Raw genomic sequence first — 22,317 nt, 5'->3', positions numbered from 1 at the left:
TAATTAAAAATATCACTACTGAGGTACTCGCAGGCTTCAAAAATAAAATTATAATTTCTTATGAATCAAGCAGCTAAAGTGTATTAAGCTAATACTTTTGTACTAATAAAAGCATTGCAACTTTTTCGTGTTCATAAAATTCAGATATTCTATTTTGGGACTTCAAGGCTGAAAACATGCCAATGAATTATAATTAGATTTATGTTTCAGAAGAGGAGTTATTTTAAGATCTTTCACTTCCTTATAAGGAAGGATTAAACGATTTTCTATGAGTAATGAATAATTTTGATGAGGCGTAAGAATACAGGGAAGGCAATATGACTGGCCTCTTCACACATTTTAATTATCGTATTAAACGGAGGAGCAATGATTTTTGCGTGTCTTTTTGGTGTATAATGTTTACCAACTAAACTCCGTCAGATTTGACTGTAACTCAGTCTCTCCCCCTCCAATTGGGAGAGGGGCTCTGAGACTTCTGCTTCACCATCGATTACTAATTAAAAGCTTGAGCAGAATATGACCTCATTATTCCTGTTATGTTGACGAATACTTAACAAAAAATATCGGGGTTGTTGCGCTGATAATATATATATATATATATATATATATATATATATATATATATATATATATATATATATATATATATATATATATATTGTTCGAACTTACTGTGCTGCATCTGCTTTTATATATCTATTAAATCGTGATCTGGATCAGGTCTACATTGCGATCTGCGGATGAATGACTGGATATATGAATCGGTGCCTCCTATGAAAGATTTGTGACGTGCGTGTGGTTGAAGTCGTATTCTTTGCCATAAACCGCACCACTGGAAACAAGAAACGCACCCTCTGCCTTAATTTCGCTTTGTTTCACCAAGCAGGATTGCTGGTATCGGCAATCGGCATTAGAAACAACAACAACATATCTATTGCTAATAATAAACTTTCTTAATATTAATTAACTCTGAAAAACTCTTTCTCATCAATTAAAAACATTTGAATAAAATTTCTGAGGGAATATGTTTACTAGTAAACGATAATCTGTCTTATAAAATTCGTTATGTTTATATATATCGATAATTATCAATCAATACTTAAATATATGCTATCTTGACTTTTTAGGGCCACCAGATCCCGTACGTAATTGTGTAGTTGTTAACCAGTCCAAATCTTGGCTTCAAATAGAATGCGAAGCTGGTCACGGTAACGGACTTGAACAGAGCTTTCATTTAGATGTATATAACTCAGAAATAAATCATCTAGAAGTCAATTTAACATCTGCTACATCACCTTCGTTTTCAGTCAAGGACTTGCCTGCGGGAACTCCATTTGTACTTGTCGTCTATGCGTCAAATGAAAAAGGGAAAAGTAACTCTTTGGCAATCATGGCTAATACTTTGCACACTGATCCACAAAGTAAAGGTAAGATTTTATGAATGAAAATAAATAATCAGAATATAAAAATTTTAAATTTTGATCTTTTGTATCTTATTATAATCCAAATGATGCTGTCAATTTAATGACTATGATGTTGTAATATCTTTATTTATTGTTATTTTACAGACACTATTATAAATATAATGCGCTATTAGCAAGGAGACCCATAAGTAACGATTTGTTAGTTAGATATATCGCCCATATAGTAGAATAGTAGAATCAGTCAAAATACCTTGGGAAGGAAATATTCTATGGATAAAATGGCGTGGTTATTTTATTAGGGAAAAACAAAACAATTTTAAATTCAGTATACCCTTTTCAAAAAATTGATCCATGAACATTAAATTACTTTGAATATAAAGTAAATGAGCGCTCGTTGGGGAATTAATATTGTGTGTTATTAGTGTACTCACTAATAATCTGAACATTCTTTGTAACTAGTATGGATTGACTGTCCTATTATCTGATGGAACGGGCATAATAATCATAACAGAGATCAGTTCCATAAGTGACTAATTTCTATTATAAGCACTCTCAGAAATGAAGCTCTCACATTTGACGAATCAGCAATTGAACTATATTTCGTTAATTTCTCTTTTTTACGAAATCACATGATTTGTGACGAAGTGGGAACTTTCAAATTTACAACGAAAGTGTTTTCTCAACTCGATACCTCGTCGTATGGCATTGTGGGAGATTAACTAGATGAAACTAGGATGAAAACTAGACAATCGATAATAAAGTGACGAAATATCCGATCAGCTTATATGGGAGTCAAGGAGCTCGCCCTTTTTATAAAATGATGTTTCCTTCCTATTGAAGATCATACGTGTATGTTCCTGGTTTTTTTATTATCTATTCACAGATTTGTTCCTCAATATAGTTCAGAAAACCCAATAAAAGCACAATTCTGTATCTCAAATTGATCTGATTACTTAAAAGCCCTTTCCCCAAAAGAAATAATAATAACCATGATCTAGAAAATCATCTAAACATTAAACCATAATATTTATACTTTGAAATATACTACAGAGGGAATTTACTCCATAAGGTATAAATTTGAACAATGTTTCCAGTCACAACGAATTATACTGCGTAATCAATTGTAATAAGTATGATATTATAGTTTATATAATATACGATATATATGATATTGAAATTGAATCAAATTTGAACAATAGCGTGCTTCAATGTGCACCAAACTTCCAAGGGTATAGTTTTTAGTAAAATTTTATTAAATCCATTACTAATGTCATGCAGCTTGACAAAAATATAACAGTGTCTAACATATAACTATTTTACCTGATTAAAAGCTTCATTCGCTTCAAGCTCTTCAAGAATAGTGTTTCAAGCTCTTCAAAAATAGACGTTTATTTTAAGACTTGTTAGACGTGAATGAGAGGAAACAAAAATTATTTGAAATATAAAACGTAAAGTTGCCGACTGAAATTTGAAAAATAAAAAGGAAAAATAATACGAGAAGAACCACAGTAGCCAAGAGCGGAAAAAACTGTGACTGAGATTTTCGATTTAGGGTAAAATGCATTTCCGCGAGCAATGGAGGGTTGGTGAACAGCTAATGTCGCTAACAATGGATTCAGCATTCATATGAATAAAACACGATTCCAGGGCATTTTGTAGTGCTTAAAACATGTTGATTATTATTTACTTTTAATGAATTTTTAAATCGAATGAAACTTTTAATCACGAATGAAACTTTTAATCTTATCGCTTCAGTTTCTTGTGATTATTAAATATTTAACTATGTTTTACAAAACATTACTGATTTCTTTTTAAAAAAATATTTTATTTACATATATTTTCTTTCTGTATTTCTCAAACAACCTATATTGTTTATGTTAATCAGAAAAAAAAATCTTGATAAAATATAATGCACATTTTGTAATTCATCAATGATCTATCGATAACATAAGTCTTAAACATTAACTTTTTTGTCAAGTTGTGCTTAAACCTCTGACTAAGCCCGAAGCTCTATCCTTTTTATTTCTCATTTCTAGACTCAGCCTTTAGTCCGATTGCTGCGATTTTATTGGCCGCGCTGGGTACACTTTTGATGATTGGTGTTGTTGGAATAGCTTTTATTCAGCTTCGTAGAAGAAGACCGTTAAAATGTAAGTCAAGTGTATGGAGGAAATCAAAGTTGCAGGACATATAGTTAAGCTTTTATTATTCTTTCAACTATATTCTGTCGTTCAGTACAATTTTCTGTGTTCAAAGCAATCTAATTTTTACGAACGTTTTTAAAGCTTTTGAGATATGAAATATTTATTATAAAAGTATTGACTGGCTGGATTTGAAAAGATGTATTTTAATGTTACATGTTCATTAATGCTGTAAGTATTGATAATTATTCTTTAATACATTTAATTTGTCCAGTTTATTCAAGTAGTATTATTTAAAATGATGCCAAGGAATCATTACCTGTAACCAAATAAATACATTTTAGTACATAACCAAGATACGAAATCCTTCAACAATTTCTGCGCAAAGGTAAAAAGCTTTAAGCGATTTAAATAACACATGTCTTTAAACCATTATAGTCTGCAACACATCATAAAGAGCAAGTAATGAACATACAATTGAATACATTTAATAATACATTTGAAAAGTTGTGCGATTGAAAGAACAAAATACTAATTTTGCGTTTAAAGGAACAAAATATTAATTTTATAAAATGAATAAACTGAAGCGTAGCAAGTATGAGTCATGAAACTGAGTTTGCCTCTACATTGTAATACTGATAAAACATTATTTCCAACTTCAACAGTTTCTCAGAAAAAAAATTACGCTTCCGAATTAAGAGCATTTGAACTGCAGTACATCATCATTATTTTTGTTAGATTTTCAAGATTTGAACATGATATACATTTTCAATATCGTTTGAATCATTTTTGTAAAAAAGAATATTATTTAAAAAATGTTGTTTTCTTTGAATGATGCATCTTTTTATACAATTGACAATGAACAAACTTTACTCTCAGCTTTTAATGAAAGGTGTCGTATATGTACCACCATCTAAATTCTTGCTTTGAAAAAAATTTGTAAACTCTGGTTAAGAACTGATCGATTTTTTTTTAAATTGATATTATTTGTTCCAAAAAGTCTCTTTAACGCTTTTCATTTTTTTGAAAAACTTACAATGTCCGTACGTGATTTACCTCTTTATTAACAATCGTTCATGATTTGATGAAAGCTAAATTTAATAACAAACCATATAAGTTACAGTTTTTTCATGACATTATTTTAATATTTTTTTTCTGAGAAATATAATTTTCGTAAAATTACTTTTTTAGTTTAAGGTCTGCCCAGGGTAGAAAAAAAATTAATATTTAAATTCTTAGAAACGATAAATAGTTACAAGACTGTCTTTCTATTTCTAGATTATATGGTAATTAAAAATATGTTGGTTTGACACGATTGCCATATTAGCTCCAGATTGCATCTAGTCAATCAATTAGAGAATTTACCACTTTTAGTAAACTGTTCAATGTTTCAAAATTTTAATTTCAATATTGCAGTAAACTTGATATAACTTGAGTAAAAATTTTAATATTGCATCACATGATTAATTTTATAATTGCTTTATATTTTAAAGAAAAAAAGGAACATCAAAACACCTATGTTAATCAGGTCTGTTTAGTCACCTGGTAGTTTAAGACTCATTTTAGTAAATTATGTATATTGGTGGACAAAGCTTACATTTTATTATGAATTAAAATAATATGCTTCCGATATATTTACTTATTGTTCAAATAATGAGAAAAAGAGATATTTGAAAAATTGTATAAGGAAGTATATCTATTTCTTTATATTACATGATATTTTTCAAAAATTATGAGTTAGATTAAAAATATAAATATTTTGTTTCATGCAGCTGATATTGAGGAAGACAAATCAAAGTAAATAGTCTATTTATTGCTTCATAATAAAAAAAGTAAGTAATATTTATTTGATCTGATTTCTAAAATATGTTTCTATGGTAGGATAGATATGATGCTGAAGAAAGCTTCCGAAGAAATAGTTGAAACCACAATTGCTTGCCCAGATGTTGTGCCTCCGAATAATAGTAAGTAAACGAACTCAACTATTGTCCACATTATTTTATATTTATTGATTTCCAATATTAATAAATTATCAAAAGACAAAATTAATTTATTGTTTTATTCCAAAAAATATAAGAATTTTCAAATTAGAAACTGTGATTTATATTATATAAATCCAATATTCAAACTAATGCATTATTCGTAAAATTATATTAAATAACTCTATTAATCGTTGTTTTATTTCTTATTAAACTTTTTGAGCCTTTGCCTCTTCCTGATTTCTAATAAAAATATTATATGGATATGAATTTTATACCAATTTGAAATGATGGGAGGTGTGCAGGATTTATTTTTCTTTGCTGTGTATTTCAATGCAATTAAAGTGATAAAGCATGTGATTAGGTTGCCTTTTAACAGATACAATTTTGATTACGGTGAAAATGTTTTATTCAGCGGAATGAATATTAGATCCATATTACATTATATGCAAGAAATATTCAAGAAATGTAAACCAGATTTATTCCAATATTTGATAAATACGTTTTATGAACATAATTTCTTTTATAGTTCAAAAATAGCTGAAAAATCCAGTTTGGTTCAGTAATTTGACATTGACTATAATTTTATTAATAATTACTAAATGGGATAAAAAACTGGCTATCATAATAAAACCAAATTAATGGAGAAATAGTACAAATTCATTTAATAGAAGTGTGAAACCTCGCCAAACTATTACTGATTTTAATAGTTAATAATTAATGTGGATATTGGGAACTACTTAAAAAAACATACTTACTAAAGAAACAGAAATGGAAAAATAGTACAAATTCATTTTAGAGAAAAGTAAAAAAAATCACCATCCCATATTTTAGGATAATGATTTTCTGAAGTTTCGCAATTAGAGCTAGTTGAAATATAAAAAAAGAATAGTAAGCTTTGAACTGTAAGGCGAAATTGATGATGAATTGGCACCATTTCATTTAAGGTAAACGTTAAAACGTTAACGTTAGTATAAACGTTAAAACTTCCTTTTTAATCTTCATCCATTCATTTCTTTTTCCCCCTTATACCACACACAGTGCTCCTGAATATCTGCTTTTAACTTCCCCTATTGTTTATTACAAGGAAAAGCGAAATTAACCCCTGCATGTGCAAATTATTTTATGTCAGTTCAAAACTTCAGAGGCAGAAATAGGTTATCAAAAGTTTCCGACGATTCTCTAGTTCATTATTATTAATATTCCAAAGTAATATAATTAAAAAAATTTCGTGATTATGATCACAATTATTTCAGCGTTATTTGTTAACTAATAAAATTTACGTTTGATATGAAACATGTATCATTGGTTCAAAAATGCAAACATTAAGTTTTATAAGTCGAATCAGTTTTATGTAATATTTAAATTTACATAAAGTTACTTGGAAATGTTAGGAAAATTTTTCTACATTTATAAAATGAACGCTGTCTTTTTTACTTTATTTTGAGATTGCTTCAAAAGAGTGCTTAAAATTAGTAATATCAAAAAAAAATTTAATAGTTCAGAAGTTTTAATATTTGAAAAAGTGGATAATTTTTTTTCTTCAGAAATTGTATCTGTTAAAGATACTATTACAGGCCCCTGGTTGGTATCAAAATTATAATTTAGTCTCGTTTTAATCAATTATTAACCAGTTTGTAAATGATTTATGTTTGAAAATTAATTCTTAAAAGCTTATTTTGCTTTAAGACAAATCATGAAGTTCTAATGAACTTTAATTTTTCTTAATATTGAAACACCTTATTAAATTACACATAAGAAATTTTCGATAAAAAGATTCTTTGCATACTTTAGATTAATTTCACTTATAATTAAATAAATTGTATATAAAATTCTACAATGAAATTATTAACCTTTCATTAAAAAAATTGTCTTTAGAACAATTAATAGTTTTAATTTATAAAACTATAAATTAGTAAAAATCATTAATCAACCCATGTTGCTCTTAAGTTCTTTTAATTACTTTTTTACTTTCTCTGAGATTTTCAATACAGTAAAAAAATTATTTTTTTACAGCGGTTTATGCTAGTCCAGATTTTGAAGGCATTTGTGAAATTACGAAAGATTCCGATTCATCAAAAATGAAGGACAATTACAAAAACTGTGTTGTATCTCTTAAGAAATCTTGGAGTTTCAAGGTAATTTGATAGTTAAGAATAATTAAAATAATTTGTTTTAGGTTTTTATTTTAAACATACTATTTGGTTTTTATAATGATATAGATTTTTGGTGTCAGTTGCAAAAAGAATGAGAGTTATGACTTTAATTTATTCATGAAATTTCAACTGCAATCAGAAGATTTTTTTGTTACCCTCTCGCAATATATTATTTGAAAAAAAGATTTATGTTTTACCATATTCATTTATTTTCTCGTTCTTAGAAATACTTCGTGACATGTAAGGAAATGTAAAGTAACCTTACTTTTTGGCACTTGCTTTCAAATGCATTTTATTTAAAAATTAAATATAAATGGAAAAAGAGTGAATTTAATAATTAAAACATCAGGTTTATTGCTTTTTTTTCTCATTTTTCTAATTATTCATACAACGGTAATTCTTATTTTATTAATTGAAGAGTTATTAAAAAGCATAGCACATCAGATAAAATCAAAACTTTAACAAACATTAAACTTTAAAAAGACATTTTATCATTACGCATTTTTCTCATCAGTGCACGCTTTATAAAAATTGAATATTTACTTTTTTATTCATGTATGTTGGCTATGAAAAATATACTATATATTTTAATTAAAAATATTCAATCGACTTCCCTTAATGCAAAGAGCATTTGTTACGAATTTAATAGTTAAGAAGCTAAAAATATAATTAAAATAATATTATTCCTTATCTTATTATAAGGAAAAAATTTTTTCTCCAACCAAGCAAACAAAATTGTTTGTATATCAACTCAAATAAAGAAAATTATAATATGTAACAACCAAATTTGAATGAAAGTTAACTGAGCGTTTCGCTTCCCTCTTAAGCTCATATATAAGTATGTATTATTTATTAGTATATACTAGCATGATCATGTATTAGTTTATACTATGATAATTAAAAATTTAATTGTGACAGTTGAAAATTTTATTTTAATAAGAAAATAAAAGGTTTTTAATTAATATCCACTCAAAAAAGATTTGTTTAAAGCATGAAACATATGTATCCGATTTATAGAAAAATAATCAACGTTTATAAGATTTCAGAACTCTCTAACATTTAATGTAATGAAGTAATAGGTAATTTCCGTGTTTTATTCCGTTTAAGAAAATAGACATTTCTAACAGACAAAAAAGAAACCTTTAGAAATCGAAAATTTCTTTTAATAAATGATGTTAAAAAGAATATTTCATATCTAACATTTCTATCTTTATCAGAAAGAAATTGTTCGTACAAATCGACAAGTTTTATTTCATGAAGGAGAAGAACCCAAACTTCTCTATAAAGATATCTTGCAACCATCAAGTACATTTTGAGCACTTCTTAAGTGGATAGGAATGTTTAACATTTCCATACCTATCATTCTTTCCTCGTTAATGTGATTTTTCGGTCCAGTAATAATATGCTTCTAATAACTTTTCCTGAAAATCCAACCTATCACGGAAGAATGAAGGACTAGAGCTGCAGGGATTCTTGGAGTTTTGCCAGCACTACTAACATTTTCCGGAATACCCATTTCTGGTCAATAATTTAGCACTTACGTGATTTGAACTGGAAAATAAAAGTTCTCATACGAGAAGAAACACCTTCGTATATTTCTTACCAGCTACATTCTTTATTCATATTTGTGTAGCTTGAATAGACTCTCTACGTCTCATATCGATTCGCAAGCAAATTATAATAATGGAAAATAGTTCATTCTTATTTTAATATATATGAGTTTTCTTGAAAGACAAAGAGTATAATAGTTTTTGTTGATATTTCCCGCTAATTAATGTACAGTATGAAAAAAATACGAATCACTCTGGATAATATTTGATCTAATGATTGAATTTTCTAGTTCTAGAACTCAATCTTAATGAGTGGTGGGGGTGATTTGAAACATGCTAATTGATTAGACACAAAAACGAATTTTATTTTAATAACCACACCACTCTTTTTCGATGGATTTGGATTTCTGACCCTAAAACTGTAAGGTGTTGTTGCAATTTGGATTTATGGACCCAATAGTCTGGTCAAGTAAGGGATCCAAATCTTGGATCCCTTATATTTTCTGTGATACCACGAGAACTTTTTAAGCGAATTGAAAAACATTTGCGCAAAATTATAAAATTCGTTTATCCAAAGGTAAATCCATGCAAAAAATAACTTTTTAAAAGTATTTATTATGCTTTATAATTTTATTATTTAATAGTCTAATCGTGAGGCATACCATTTTTACATTATTTTATATAATGTTATTTTACTAGTCAAAATACAAAACTTGAGTAAAATTAGATAAACAGTTCCAGAGAGACTGACTTTTAAAATAGTCATAAATTTATAATTAAATTTCTCAGGAACTATTCAGCAAATGTTTGCTCAAATTTTGTATTCTGATGGGTAAAATTACATTCCTCAAAATGATGTGAAAAGGATATATCCTACAATTCCAAATTTTTTCGACTATTACTAAATAAAATTAAAAATAATAATGAATATTTATTAAAATATATTTTTTGAAGTGAAGAATAAGTAAATTTTATAATTTTGTGCGAAAATTTTTGTTTTCGCTTAAAAGGTTCTTGAAAAATGGAATACGCTGAAAGTATAATTATCATTAAGTGGTCCAAATTTGGCTAGCTTAATATTAATTTCACTTTTTGCATACTTTTCTTTATCTCGAGAAACAAAACTTTTCTCTTCGAAACAAAATCAGAAAATCAGTTTTTACATTTTTTTGAAAAATTAAATGTACTTTTTTTTCCTTAAAAAAAGTACTTTAAAAGATGTTCTATTTAATGTATATGAAAGTGTAATTAAAAAAATGTACTTTAAAAAAATAACATATTACAAGATTCGTCTATTGTCTTTATGGTTATTACTAATGTTTTTAGAGCCCTTAAAAGCTGCACAACCAATGAAAAGTAAAATGCTTATTTTCAAAAACTGTCTTACTGAGAACGTTGTATAAATAGTTTTTTTACTGTATTTCTAGTTAACTGATATAATCAGTTCATTCAATATTATTATTATTACATGCTTTCTTTAAGCATTTCAAAAATTAATTTTTTATGATGCAAAACTCAAGCTATTTCTTTGAAATTGTAATCCAATTCAACTAAATAGATTGATATTACAATGACACGGAGTAATGTAGGAAATTTGCAAGTGGTATAGGTAGAGAAAAAATCGAAATGCAAATATTTAATGCAATAACAAGCTTCAATTTTTATATTACGGTTAGTCTAAAAAATATAACATAACTTCTAACCTCCACAATTTATATTTTCTAACACACATAATATGAAAGCATATTTATACAAATGCCATAACCAGTCATTGAAAGCAGTAAAAAAGTAAATTCTCGATTTATAGACTGTTTTGTTCATAAAAGGCGTGATAATCTTATCATAAATATAGGATAAGAGTCAAGAAACTAATTCATCCCTCCTTCTCCTCCTATAAGCAAATATATATTTACATAAGTACTAATGGTTCGTGTCGTTATGGATTTATGTTAATCAGTTTCGTTTATTTATTTTGCAGAAAGGGTTACAAGATATGCCAGATGTTGAAGTCACATTACCAGACTTCAATAATCCATTAGTAAAACATCCGTCATCACCTCCGCTAATAGGTGATGTTACTCTTGAAGAATGCTTATCAAATAAGAAAATTGTGATAAAAGTGGAACATTCTCCAGAACCCGATAGGTGTCAAAGCAGAAAGGTAAAAATTTCATTAATTATGCAAATGAACACATTTGTAATATATAAAGGCCTGGTTTCTTACGACAAGCGCCTTCTCTTGGGACGTTGACGTACCGCTAAAGCCGGCAAAATACTGTTTTGTTAGCTCAGCGTGGGCAGTCGGTCCAACGTAGACATTATCTCGTACAATAACAACGTATACAAACATTTATTTTTAATTTGTATTTATTTTCTTTTGTAGACCAGTGCTATAGAGAACAAATAATGACCTTGTCCAAGTAAAAGTACATTAGAGCTTAGCTAAATGGAGAAGAAGAGGAAGACGAATCTATGTTTAATGTTAAAATCAAAACTTTGGTAGATTTCAATACCCTATTGGATGCTGTCCCTCGTTGCATCTTTCATTAACATTACGTTGTAATCCAACTGCAGTCATCGTTCAAGCACAGCGTTCGATGGCATATGCGGTCAAATTCACAAATTGACCAATCAGGGGTTAGAGCTCACTTCAAGCTGGCGTTTTGTAACGTCGACCTATCCTAAGAAACCAGGCTTTAAAAGACAGGTGTCCTAAAAAAGACAGATGATTTGAAAAGTCAATCTTAGCTGCGTACTTCCTAGCAAACAAAAAACTATTAACACTAAGTTTAAAAAATAATAACAAAGTTTACCAGCAGATTATCCTGTTCAATGGTGAAACAAAATGTATTTCAAACTGAAAAAAAATTTCAAAAAATAAAAAACAATATTTTGAAAATAACTATTAGATTCAACAACATCGCAAAGTTTGAGGTCAAAATTAGCATACTGCTCCATTTGTTCAAATAATTAAGTTATTATTTGAACAAATGGAGCAGTATGCTAATTTTGACCTCAAACTTTGCGATGTTGTTGAATCTAATAGTTATTTTCAAAATATTGTTTTTTATTTTTACTGAACCTTGTAACTAATTTTGAATTTTAGTGTCAGCATATCCTTGGCATCCTAGGCAAAACACAGGAACTCCTAGATTTAAAAATCTTTTTGGTTTGGGTTTCCAAATATTTGGTCATTTTTCGAGCACCTGTTATAAAAAATATTTAATATATTTTTGTACTATTCTTTTGAACGTTTAAAAAAGGGAAATTTCCTATTCTGCACACAAATATTTTTTGAGAAAATACAATCATAAATGATTTGCCTTAATAATAGAATTTTGTAGACGAATACAAATAAGCCTTAAAGTTGCGTAACAAAATGTGATTACATTAGGTTTTAATTAAATAATTGATAATGAGAAATTTGAATCCACTGTCAAAAAATTGCGTCACATCAAGCTACCTTTTAAGTATTGTTTTTTATGAAGCATCGTGAGTAAAAACATTGAGTACATTGAAATATTGAACATAAGCAATATTTATTTCATTTCCAAAACTGAAAATACAGCAAAGGAAGCGTTTGCAACCGGTGATAGTAATTAAATTCAGGAATGCTAAAGTTCCAGAAATGCATTGATAACTAAATAAAAAAAATTTGAATGGAGATATACATAATAGAATAATTTTCGTGCTTTAAAAATGTATACGAATTTCACAAAATTTCAAATTTACCAATCTACAGAGTATGTTGTATTTTTGCAAAACATTGCACATTTTTGTAAAATGGATATTTATAAATTCCGTCTAATTATTTAACTAGCCAAAACATCAGTCCATTTTTCTTCACTCACAATGAAAATTGAATTTCTTATATAACTCAAGTGCATTCTTTTTTTTAAAAAAAAAAGCCATGTTGATTGTGGGCCGTAACTGGACATGAGGAAAACGAATGAGAAACAAAGAAAGACTAAGTACGGTGCTGAAAAAATAGGCAGATCAGCATAAATAACTTCTAGGATGTTTCTCGGACTTAATCTTAAAAGTTTGAGAGGATGATCTTAATAAGTTATTTAATTAGTGCAGACGATATTTTAAGTTAAGAAATCAGATATAAAAACGCACTTTCTCTGAATAAACATAGATTGTTTGCACCAGATTCAGATTTCTGACCCCTAAAATATAGAAGGTAGCCACAATGAACGAAATATGATCCCCATAGTTTGGTCAAAAGAGAGCGGTCCAAAGTTTGGACCCCTTTATGTTAGTTTTTTTTTGCGTATTTCACCATATCTCATACGCTTTTGCATCAAATTGAAAAATAGTTGCACACGCTTATAAAAATTGCCTATACAAAGATAATTCCATGCAAAATATAACGTTTAATAAATTTTAAATTTTTTTTATTAATATTGACTATAAGTATTTACTAATACTTATAGTCAAAAATATTTTGAATTTTTAGATATGCAATTTTTCACATCATTTTAAAGAGTTTTACATGGCAGAATACAAAATTGGTGCGAAATCGATTGAATTGTTCCTGAAAATTTGAAAATATGTTTTTGACATTCAATTTCTCAGAAATAATTCGACCGATTTTGCTCAAATTTTGTAGTTTTATTTTGTAAAATTATATTCTTTAAAATGATGCATAATATTTTACACCTTACAATTCAAATTTTTTTGAACTTCATTATATAATATAATAAAAAAAGAACAATAAACACTTACTAATGTACACCTATACACCCTATGTTTTAGGGGTCAGAAAAAATGTTTTTTATTTAAAGAAAATGCGTTTTTGAGTTTTCATCCCACGACATATCTACCATCTGGAATGCTGAAGCGCTCAGGTGAAACTCCGTGGAACATGGAATTGCCCAAAGTGTTGATTCCATGCTTTGGTAACGATTCCAATATAATGGAAATCTCAATAGCCGATACATTAAGACCGGTATTTGGCAATAACTTCCAAAACTAGTAAACATATCATAGTATCCGACCTGTCTCGTCAACTATCTTCATCCCAGGATTCCGCATCGATTCAGATGAGCTCCTCCTGCGACAACTTACTGTCACCAAAAATCAGCCTGAAGAAAACATGCAATGTAGATATTGTCATGGTCGGCTTTTGTAATATGTTTTGCGAGTCCAGGTTTAGCTTACAGTCTGATTTATGGCAGAAATGTATATAGAGAACGCCAGGTACCTGTTGACTCTTACAACATCAATGAATGACGCCATTACGGTGATGAAGGATTGCTCGTATGATTTGGAATTAGACTGGGCTCCGAAAAAAGATCTGCATGTTCGACTTTGAACCATGATAGACCAAATTTTTTGTCATATCATTCTGGAACAACATGTACGTATGCTTAGGTTTTGTCTTGGGTGCAAAAATTTTCTTTATGTACCTACCCTACAGCAGTGCAAACATCGTAGATATTTAGTTTCAGCTCGTCAACCATCTCCAATAAATGTAAAGAGACTTCGGATAACATTGCTTTGCTGAATGGAGTAATCTTTCACGAGAACTACTCATTTATTTGGTACTGATCATGTAAAGCCATTGTAAAGACTTTATTTCATCGTGTTTGAGACATGCAATAAATCAACCATTATGAAACTATGCAATAAAAGTTTTTGTAAAGGAGAATATTTTTATAATTGCTAAAAGGAACTAAAGTCGTTTTTTTATTAATGGTATCATACATACTCCATTTTTTTTTGTTCGTGTTATTAAATGGGCTTGATGAGTAAGTTGGCAATTAAAGAATCAGAAACAACACAAACGTGACTGATTCATAAAGCCCAATTATTAACAAGAAATAAAAAAAAAGATGGTGTATGTATGATACTGTTCATAAAGCTACAATTATTGCTCCATATACATTTAAATATCTACCTCCTTTGCAAATACATACTATCATTTTTTTGTAATTATAAGAAATGGTTAATACATCGTATGTCTCCCTTTTCGATTGGATACCATCCGTACAACGCCTGGGCATGCTGAGTATCAAATTATCGAGCTAATCTTAGATAAGACTATTCTATTCAGCAATCAATGCTATCCGAAGTTCTGGTACTATTGTAAGAGATGGTAGACCAGTAATTGATTGCCAAACATGCCACATATATGCTCTATCGGATGCAAGTTAGGTGACAAAGCTGGCAATTGAATTTGGGTCATATTTTCAGACTAAAGGCATTCATTTAGGATGTTTTCTTGGTGAAGACGAAAATTGTTATTCATAAGTCAATAATGCATAAGCACGGGCATGTTTATTCCAAGAGAATTTCCTTGAAATGTCCCTTGCATAGTTCGGATTTGAATTGATTTCTAATTCTGGAGACCGATATAATTCATCAGCAAACGTGCAATCTTGCACAATCATCTTGATGGTAATAAGCGCCAGGCTTTTTCCATATGTTAGTCCAGTGTGAATCAGCCTGCAAGCTAAACATGTACTCGTCAGAAAACATCACACAAGGCAGGACACTGTAAGGGTGCTTACATTACAGGATCTCTACTCCACGGTAATCGCTGGTGATAGTGTGTTGCAACGAGCGGAATACATCTGGCACGCCTGCGGGTATATCGGCCCACATTTCCCAAACATCTGTAAATTTTTTTAAACTGTAGTAAACCGTGCCACGATGGCTCAGGGGATAGAGCGTTCACCTTCCAATGAGGTGAACCGGGGTTCGATGCCGGCGTTGGCTGGTCTATACGAATTCCGCACCAGGCTCCACAGATTAAGTGATAAAGTAAAATATCCTCAGTGGTAGATGGATCATGGGTTAGAGCCCCCTTGCCGTCAGGCTAACCGTAGGAGGTTCACGTGGTCTTCATCTCCATGCAGCGCAAATAATAGTTCCATCCAAAAGTCCTCCACGAAAGCAAATTTCTCCCAATACATGAACCAGGAGTACCCTTGTCTTCTGGATTGGGTTCAAAATTACAAGGCTATGGAGTTGAACATTAGTAGTCGTAAACCCGAAAATTGGATCTGCTGTTGAGCTACTTTTATAGATTTATTTTTAAAAAAACTGTAGTTTCAGTAGTTGTCGGATGCAGTGTAGCTCCTAGTAGCAGTTAATGCTAAATACTGGTCTTAGTTCGACGTTGTAAACCAGATTTAACCTGTACTGTAAGAAATCATCCATTTGCGTTCCTTGCGTCATTACTACACTATCTCGATTAAAGTACCAGGGCATCTAATGGTATAGACTTAAAGCGCGCTAATACACGTATTAATAAGATGCTGGCCCCCCTTTTACAACAATGACTGCCTACACACGTCTGAGAAAAACGTTTTGGGATTGGCTTCCATCACAGCTGAAGTGAGTGATGCTTGTGGTAGGGACAGTTATCCTGTTGGAAGAAAAATGGGGTTTCCCCGAAATATTTCCATAGATTTGGGAGTGCAGCATTATCCAAAATGTGCACACATATCTCAAAGCTCATGTTTCTAACCACAGGAACTAACGGACCCAGGCAAAACCAATACAGTCACTAAAAAACGACGCTCGAAGGGCATCGGCCAAACCCAGACGCGTTCATCTCACTGACAAAGTGTAAATTGAGATTCATCACTCCAAAGAACAGTTTTCCCCGTGTCCACAGAAAAATGATTGCACCATAGCAGTCAATGCTTTGCATGCTATGTGGAGTGTTGTTTGGCTGATGCGCGGCTGCACGAAAATGGAATCCCAAGTGTTTTTACTCCCGACTAACATACCTGCTGCTAACACTAAAGTTTGATGAACTTTGGAGCTCCTGAGATTTTGCGATTTTGTTTCCCTACCCTTTTCAGAATTCTGTGACTGCGTTCACTAAGCCTTTTTTTCTGCATTTTCACTGCTTCGACGTTTCCACTTCACAATTATATCACTCAGAGTGGATTTAAGCTTCTGTAGAATATCCGCAATCTCACGAGCTGATTTCTCACAAAGATGGCATTACACTTTACAGCCACGATCAAACTCACTAAGCTCCTTTGACGTATTCATTGCCTCACAAAAGCATAAATACAACCTGACAAACAACTACTAACACTTTTGTAGCTTTCGATTATGCATCAAGTCAAGTGGCGTCATCCGCCAGAACCACTTTTTTAGGGGTGTCCGGATAGTTATTTGTATAGTGTATTTGATTATAGATATAGTGTATTTGATTAGGTCTGAACAGCGTTCTATAAACCTTTTTAATTCCTTGCCCCTAATTCTTACAGTTCCCTCTCTTATACTGTCGTCATCGTGACATGCCATCAGAGTCATCTGGTGGCTTCCTGTAATTTGCATATTACATTTTATGTATGTATTCATAAAGATGCGTGTGATAATTCTAAATATTAAAGTTTTGCTTCGACTTCAATTTCCGTGGGATTCTGAATTAACTTTAATTTATGGTCATGAGAGTCTAATATAAATACATTAAAAACGGATAGTTAGTTGGATTATAAGTGTCATCTTTACTCCTTTTTAACCTTTTTAATTTATTCATTTTTTAGGCTCCATATGGGATAGAAAAGTTAGTTCCTTCCTGTAAACATGCATTTGTATGTTAACAATTTTACGAGTATGTTTGACTTACCGTAGCTTTATTAGTGTCCAGTTGCATCATCCAGTCAATGTAGCTTTCTTTCAAAAGGACACACCTTCCTGTATATAACACATCTCCCTGTATAAAATCGATGTATAAATCTTTTTAATCAATATCATTTATAATGATAAAATTTTAAGTAAACATTAATAAATAAGCATATAATAAAATAATATAACTTTTCACAAGACGTAAGATGTTTATTTTAAATGTACTAAAAGTTGTGGTGCTATTTTAAATTCAAAATTATACTGATAATCAAAATCAGTATAATTATATATTGAACTACTGAGCCGATTTTAATAAGAACATAAGCTAGTAAAATATAGTTTTATTATTACAATACATACGTATGATCGTACGTAGCACTCATCGGAGTCAAAATTAAGAATCTAAGAAGTGGTTAGTGGGATCTGAAAAATTAACCATAAAATTCAAACTACTCAAAGTTCAAACATATAGAGGACAGTGTGGTTATTCAACAAGTTAACCGACCCAGCTATCAAACGTGTGCTGTCATAATAGTGGGATATTTCAAGACAAAGATTCAATTGTTTCATAATCCAATGCGCTGAGAAACAAGCATGCTTTACCTTTACAAAAAAGGTGTTATGAAGGTGTTTTGTGGTTGACAGGTGTAAAAAATACAAGGTTGAAAATTAGGTTATGTTTGGGCCAAAAATATTCTCATCAATTTCAACCTTATTTACACCTCATATATAGTTCAGCAATATTTTTAGTTGAAATCGAATGAAAGTATTGTAACTTTAAAGATACTTATTTGCTTAAAGATTACGAAATAACCTGTACACTTCAAAAACAATCTCTTATCGCTCGTTGCTCTAAGGTTATTTTCTATCAACCTCACAATAGCCTCAAAAGTGTAAATAAAACAACTTTCTACACCTTAATTAATCGACCGTAACACATTAAAATAACTTTAAATTAGCAACAAAAACACCGTAATTTCGTAAGAGAATCCTTTCTCTCATATCCGTGTAATTAATAATTTTGTCAGCAAAGTTATGACGATTAGCATAGGCTTCTCAATGAATAGCTGCACGTCCTTTCATTTCTTCGAAATAGAATAAAATAATCTTGAAACACTGTTTTTCCTCTCACTGATGCATTAGGCCATGAATTCATATCAAATAGATGACGACGTACCAATACATAAATCTCATTTTATGATGATTTTCTTAAAAAGTGTGAACATTTGTCAGTTCAGTCTGATAGAACATGACTAAGACTTTCTTGGAATAGTAATTGAAACTCGTAATACCTCACTGAAATCTATATACACCAAGGTAACAACATTGGCAAGAAGATGGAAACAATTGCCACAGGGACTTCTGAACTGTTTTATTTCCAGATGAAATCTGGTTGTTAGTGCTATATATCTATAAAAGAGCTTCATACTCTCTATCATCCCATCTTCTTACATTCACTTTTGTGTAAACTTTAGTACGTCCTCCAATTTCAAAGAGAATTACGTGTGATCATGCATATATATTGAAACGGTTCAAATATTATTTTATTCACACCAGAGTTTATTAAAATCTATCCAGTGCTTTGGGAGATAATTGTCCAAATACAAAAACACTCTTAAATTCAAGCACCTCTGTATTTAATATATTTATTTTTAGGGTGATAAAGGATATCGAACTGACTCTGTTTAATTATAACACTAAACTGTGATGAACGTCTTCTGTATAGCCCTATTTGTCTTACATCTCAAAAACAATCTGCCCACACTGCAGTGTCGTCACATACTTTGTTCATTAAGTGAGAGGAGTTGGAATGCATTCCTTGGCCACTTGAAATGGATGACAAATTATGATTGGATTTTGAAAAGTAGCACAACTCCTAAAGGTAAATCTGTTACTTTCTACCATTAAAATTATCGTTCAATTAGCAAATTTAAGCCTGTGTAGACATGATAATAAGTAAGCACAGCAAACTTTTAATTGTTATTTTCCTACATTTGTTTTTCATTTATGTACTAATTTTAATCTAACTACATAATCGAGATGTTTATATTCTTAAAACATAGTGAAAAAAATAAATATATTCAAGTTGGGTGCGTTATTTATTGATTTTTTTTGCCGTCAGATTATTCAAACAAGGATTGCATTAGAACTCAAATATAGGAAAATATTAGTTAATATGAAAATGAACTATATAATGGAAGTTGATAAAATCATTTTTAAAATATTAACGTTTCAAAAAGATTGAAGTAATTTAAAAAATAATAATAATAACTTTCAGGAAGTTATAAAAACAAATAAAGATGCCTCTCTGCTCTAAGTCTTATAAAATAAATGTAATACTACTTTTTAAGTTATTTCCCTTCACTTTTATAACACTTTTATAAATATACAAAAATTACTATTACAGAAACTAAAGCTAAACCTTATTTATGTTAAAAAGTTTAATATATTATTTGAGTTAGAAAAAAATTTCAAAAAATTAAAATTAGTTTGCATTTTATCAGAAACTGGTGACAATTTTTGAGAAACTTCCAAGCCTGTGTAGGTTTTCGATATATATATATATATATATATATATATATATATATATATATATATATATATATATATATATTAGCTTTGTTAGTATTACGCTACATCTTGACAAGAAAAGCTAGAAAGCAAAGTAAAAGCTCTGACGTCTGAAGTTTTAAAAAAAAGTTTTTGTAATGGTTTTCTAAAATAGAAACAGCCTACGTAAATATTTTTAAAGGGGTGTGTGATAAGTTGAGCATCGACATTTACAACTATATTCTAAGATGTTTGTGGATAAAATTGGAACAAAAATTCCTTTAGTCAGAGATAAAGTAGTTGTATAATTTTATTGTAATTACTTTGAATTAGAAAATATTGTAAAGAATTATCAAACTGCTTGGAAGAAGCTTAAGAAAATAATACTTTTTTCTATTTATTCATTTATTTCATTATTTCTCTTTACTATAAATAAAGCATGAATAAATCAAAAAAAGTAATTGTTATGAAAGTTTTAAAAATCAAAAATTGAATCATATATGATATTGCAAGTAAGTCAAGATGACATTTCAATAAGCCAGGCAAAGAACAAAGAACTCTCTGAACTTTTCAGAAATATCACTTACGTGACGAAGAAAATAATAAGTATTTAAAAGTAATTTTTTTTCAGTGGTCTTTGACTTTCCAGACAGATCAAATGAAAAAATCGATTTGTTGTTTTCGATAAAGTCTACCTATTATTATTCCCATAATGATAAAAATAATTGATTTCCCAGTCTATGTCGTAAGAAAAACAAAATTTAAAAGAGGTAATGATGTTTTACGTATATACATTTTTCTGTGTAGTAGCCTCATTGTTTACGATTTATCTACTATTTAATTTTTTAATATGCGAGAATCAGATATTCGAACTTAACAGAGCTAATATTTTCTTAATGTCTTAAAAATTTTATCTTCCTTAGTTGATATTTTTATTACAGAATTTAAGTTAAATTTACATCGATTAAAATTTTTTTAAATGTAAATAATCTTAGAAGAAAATCTCTGTTTTACCAGATTTGTCACTTTGTTCACATTGCATTGTTGTTAAAAATAAAGTAGCATTTAACATTAAAAAAAACAATTCAATAAATCATTATTATCATCATGATTACAATAATATTATCATTACAATAATAGTATCATCCTAATTACGAAGTAAGATTAATTCCTCAGGGTATATATCACTCAATAAAATAGTAAAATCTTGGAAATTAAAGATAATTAAGTCATCAATACATCTAAAAACAAATTTAATACTAAGAGTATAATTTTTTTCATAATAATGCAAAAATAAGTTAGCTAAGAGAAATGAATAATTAGATCCTCGTGGCATTCCATTAATTTGAAGAAGAATATCCTTTCCATTGTAAAGATAATTACTAAAAAGACAAAAATTATTCAGAATTTCCCAATAATCAAAATCGCAACAAAGTATATTTTTAAAATCATAGAACATTTTTTAATTTAGAAAGGGGAATGCTATTGAAAAGATCCTGGAAATCAAAAGTCGCAATAGAATTAATTTTATTATGTTTAATGAAATATAAAATCGTTTTTATATTAGTGATAATCCAAGAGAAACTTGCTTTAGTAATATTGTTAATAATCTTATTTAAGAAGTTAGAGAAATGAAGTTAGAGAAATAAGTATTGGACCCACATGTGATAATTCTAAATTTTACTGGAATTTTATGAAATTTAGGACTGATAATTAAGTAAGGAAATTGTACATTGCTAATTTTAATTTTTAATCTCTTGTATAAAGCTAAAATTTTCTTAATGACAATATTATTATTGAAATTACTAAGTTTAAAATTTTTACTATTTTTTAATTCCGTATTTAAAAGTTCAGAACAGAATTTTTTACAGAATATAGCATAATTATTGTTAGCTTTGTCTATGGGAGTAATTACAAAA

At 29.4% G+C, this 22,317-nt stretch overlaps 1 protein-coding gene and 1 long non-coding RNA gene across 11 annotated transcripts in view; one reads left to right on the top strand and one right to left on the bottom strand.

The window, feature by feature from the left end:
- The window catches only part of LOC107453431 (adhesion molecule nephrin), a 278,090-nt gene that overhangs the window by 254,512 nt on the left and 1,261 nt on the right, over window positions 1–22,317 (top strand). For 2 of the 4 annotated variants that reach the window (XM_087166005.1, XM_043040896.3), the window contains 7 exons: window positions 1,128–1,427; window positions 3,461–3,574; window positions 5,338–5,362; window positions 5,447–5,529; window positions 7,561–7,682; window positions 11,229–11,411; window positions 19,505–19,730. In XM_087166005.1, the coding sequence (XP_087022131.1) occupies window positions 1,128–1,427; window positions 3,461–3,574; window positions 5,338–5,362; window positions 5,447–5,529; window positions 7,561–7,682; window positions 11,229–11,411; window positions 19,505–19,537 (860 nt within the window). In that variant the 3' untranslated portion in view covers window positions 19,538–19,730. Of the gene's footprint in view, window positions 1–1,127; window positions 1,428–3,460; window positions 3,575–5,337; window positions 5,363–5,446; window positions 5,530–7,560; window positions 7,683–11,228; window positions 11,412–19,504; window positions 19,731–22,317 lie in introns of those variants that run through there. The other 2 variants (XM_016070260.4, XM_043040897.3) reach the window with 2 other exon arrangements.
- The window catches only part of LOC107453432 (uncharacterized), an 83,335-nt gene continuing 72,617 nt past the window's right edge, over window positions 11,600–22,317 (bottom strand). For 4 of the 7 annotated variants that reach the window (XR_011636387.2, XR_011636385.2, XR_015434722.1 and 1 more), the window contains 2 exons: window positions 17,850–17,936; window positions 11,600–11,962 (listed from right to left, as the gene is read on the bottom strand). This is a non-coding gene — a long non-coding RNA (uncharacterized LOC107453432). Of the gene's footprint in view, window positions 11,963–12,063; window positions 12,108–17,849; window positions 17,937–22,317 lie in introns of all 7 variants that reach the window. The other 3 variants (XR_015434721.1, XR_015434720.1, XR_011636386.2) reach the window with 1 other exon arrangement.

This window comes from Parasteatoda tepidariorum, chromosome 6 (assembly GCF_982258835.1).
Source record: "Parasteatoda tepidariorum strain Cologne lab strain chromosome 6, Ptep-v5.0, whole genome shotgun sequence".
Taxonomy (NCBI): Eukaryota; Metazoa; Arthropoda; class Arachnida; order Araneae; family Theridiidae; genus Parasteatoda; species Parasteatoda tepidariorum.
Note: the sequence above shows the minus strand (reverse complement) of the source record. Positions and strands in the feature narration are given on the sequence as shown.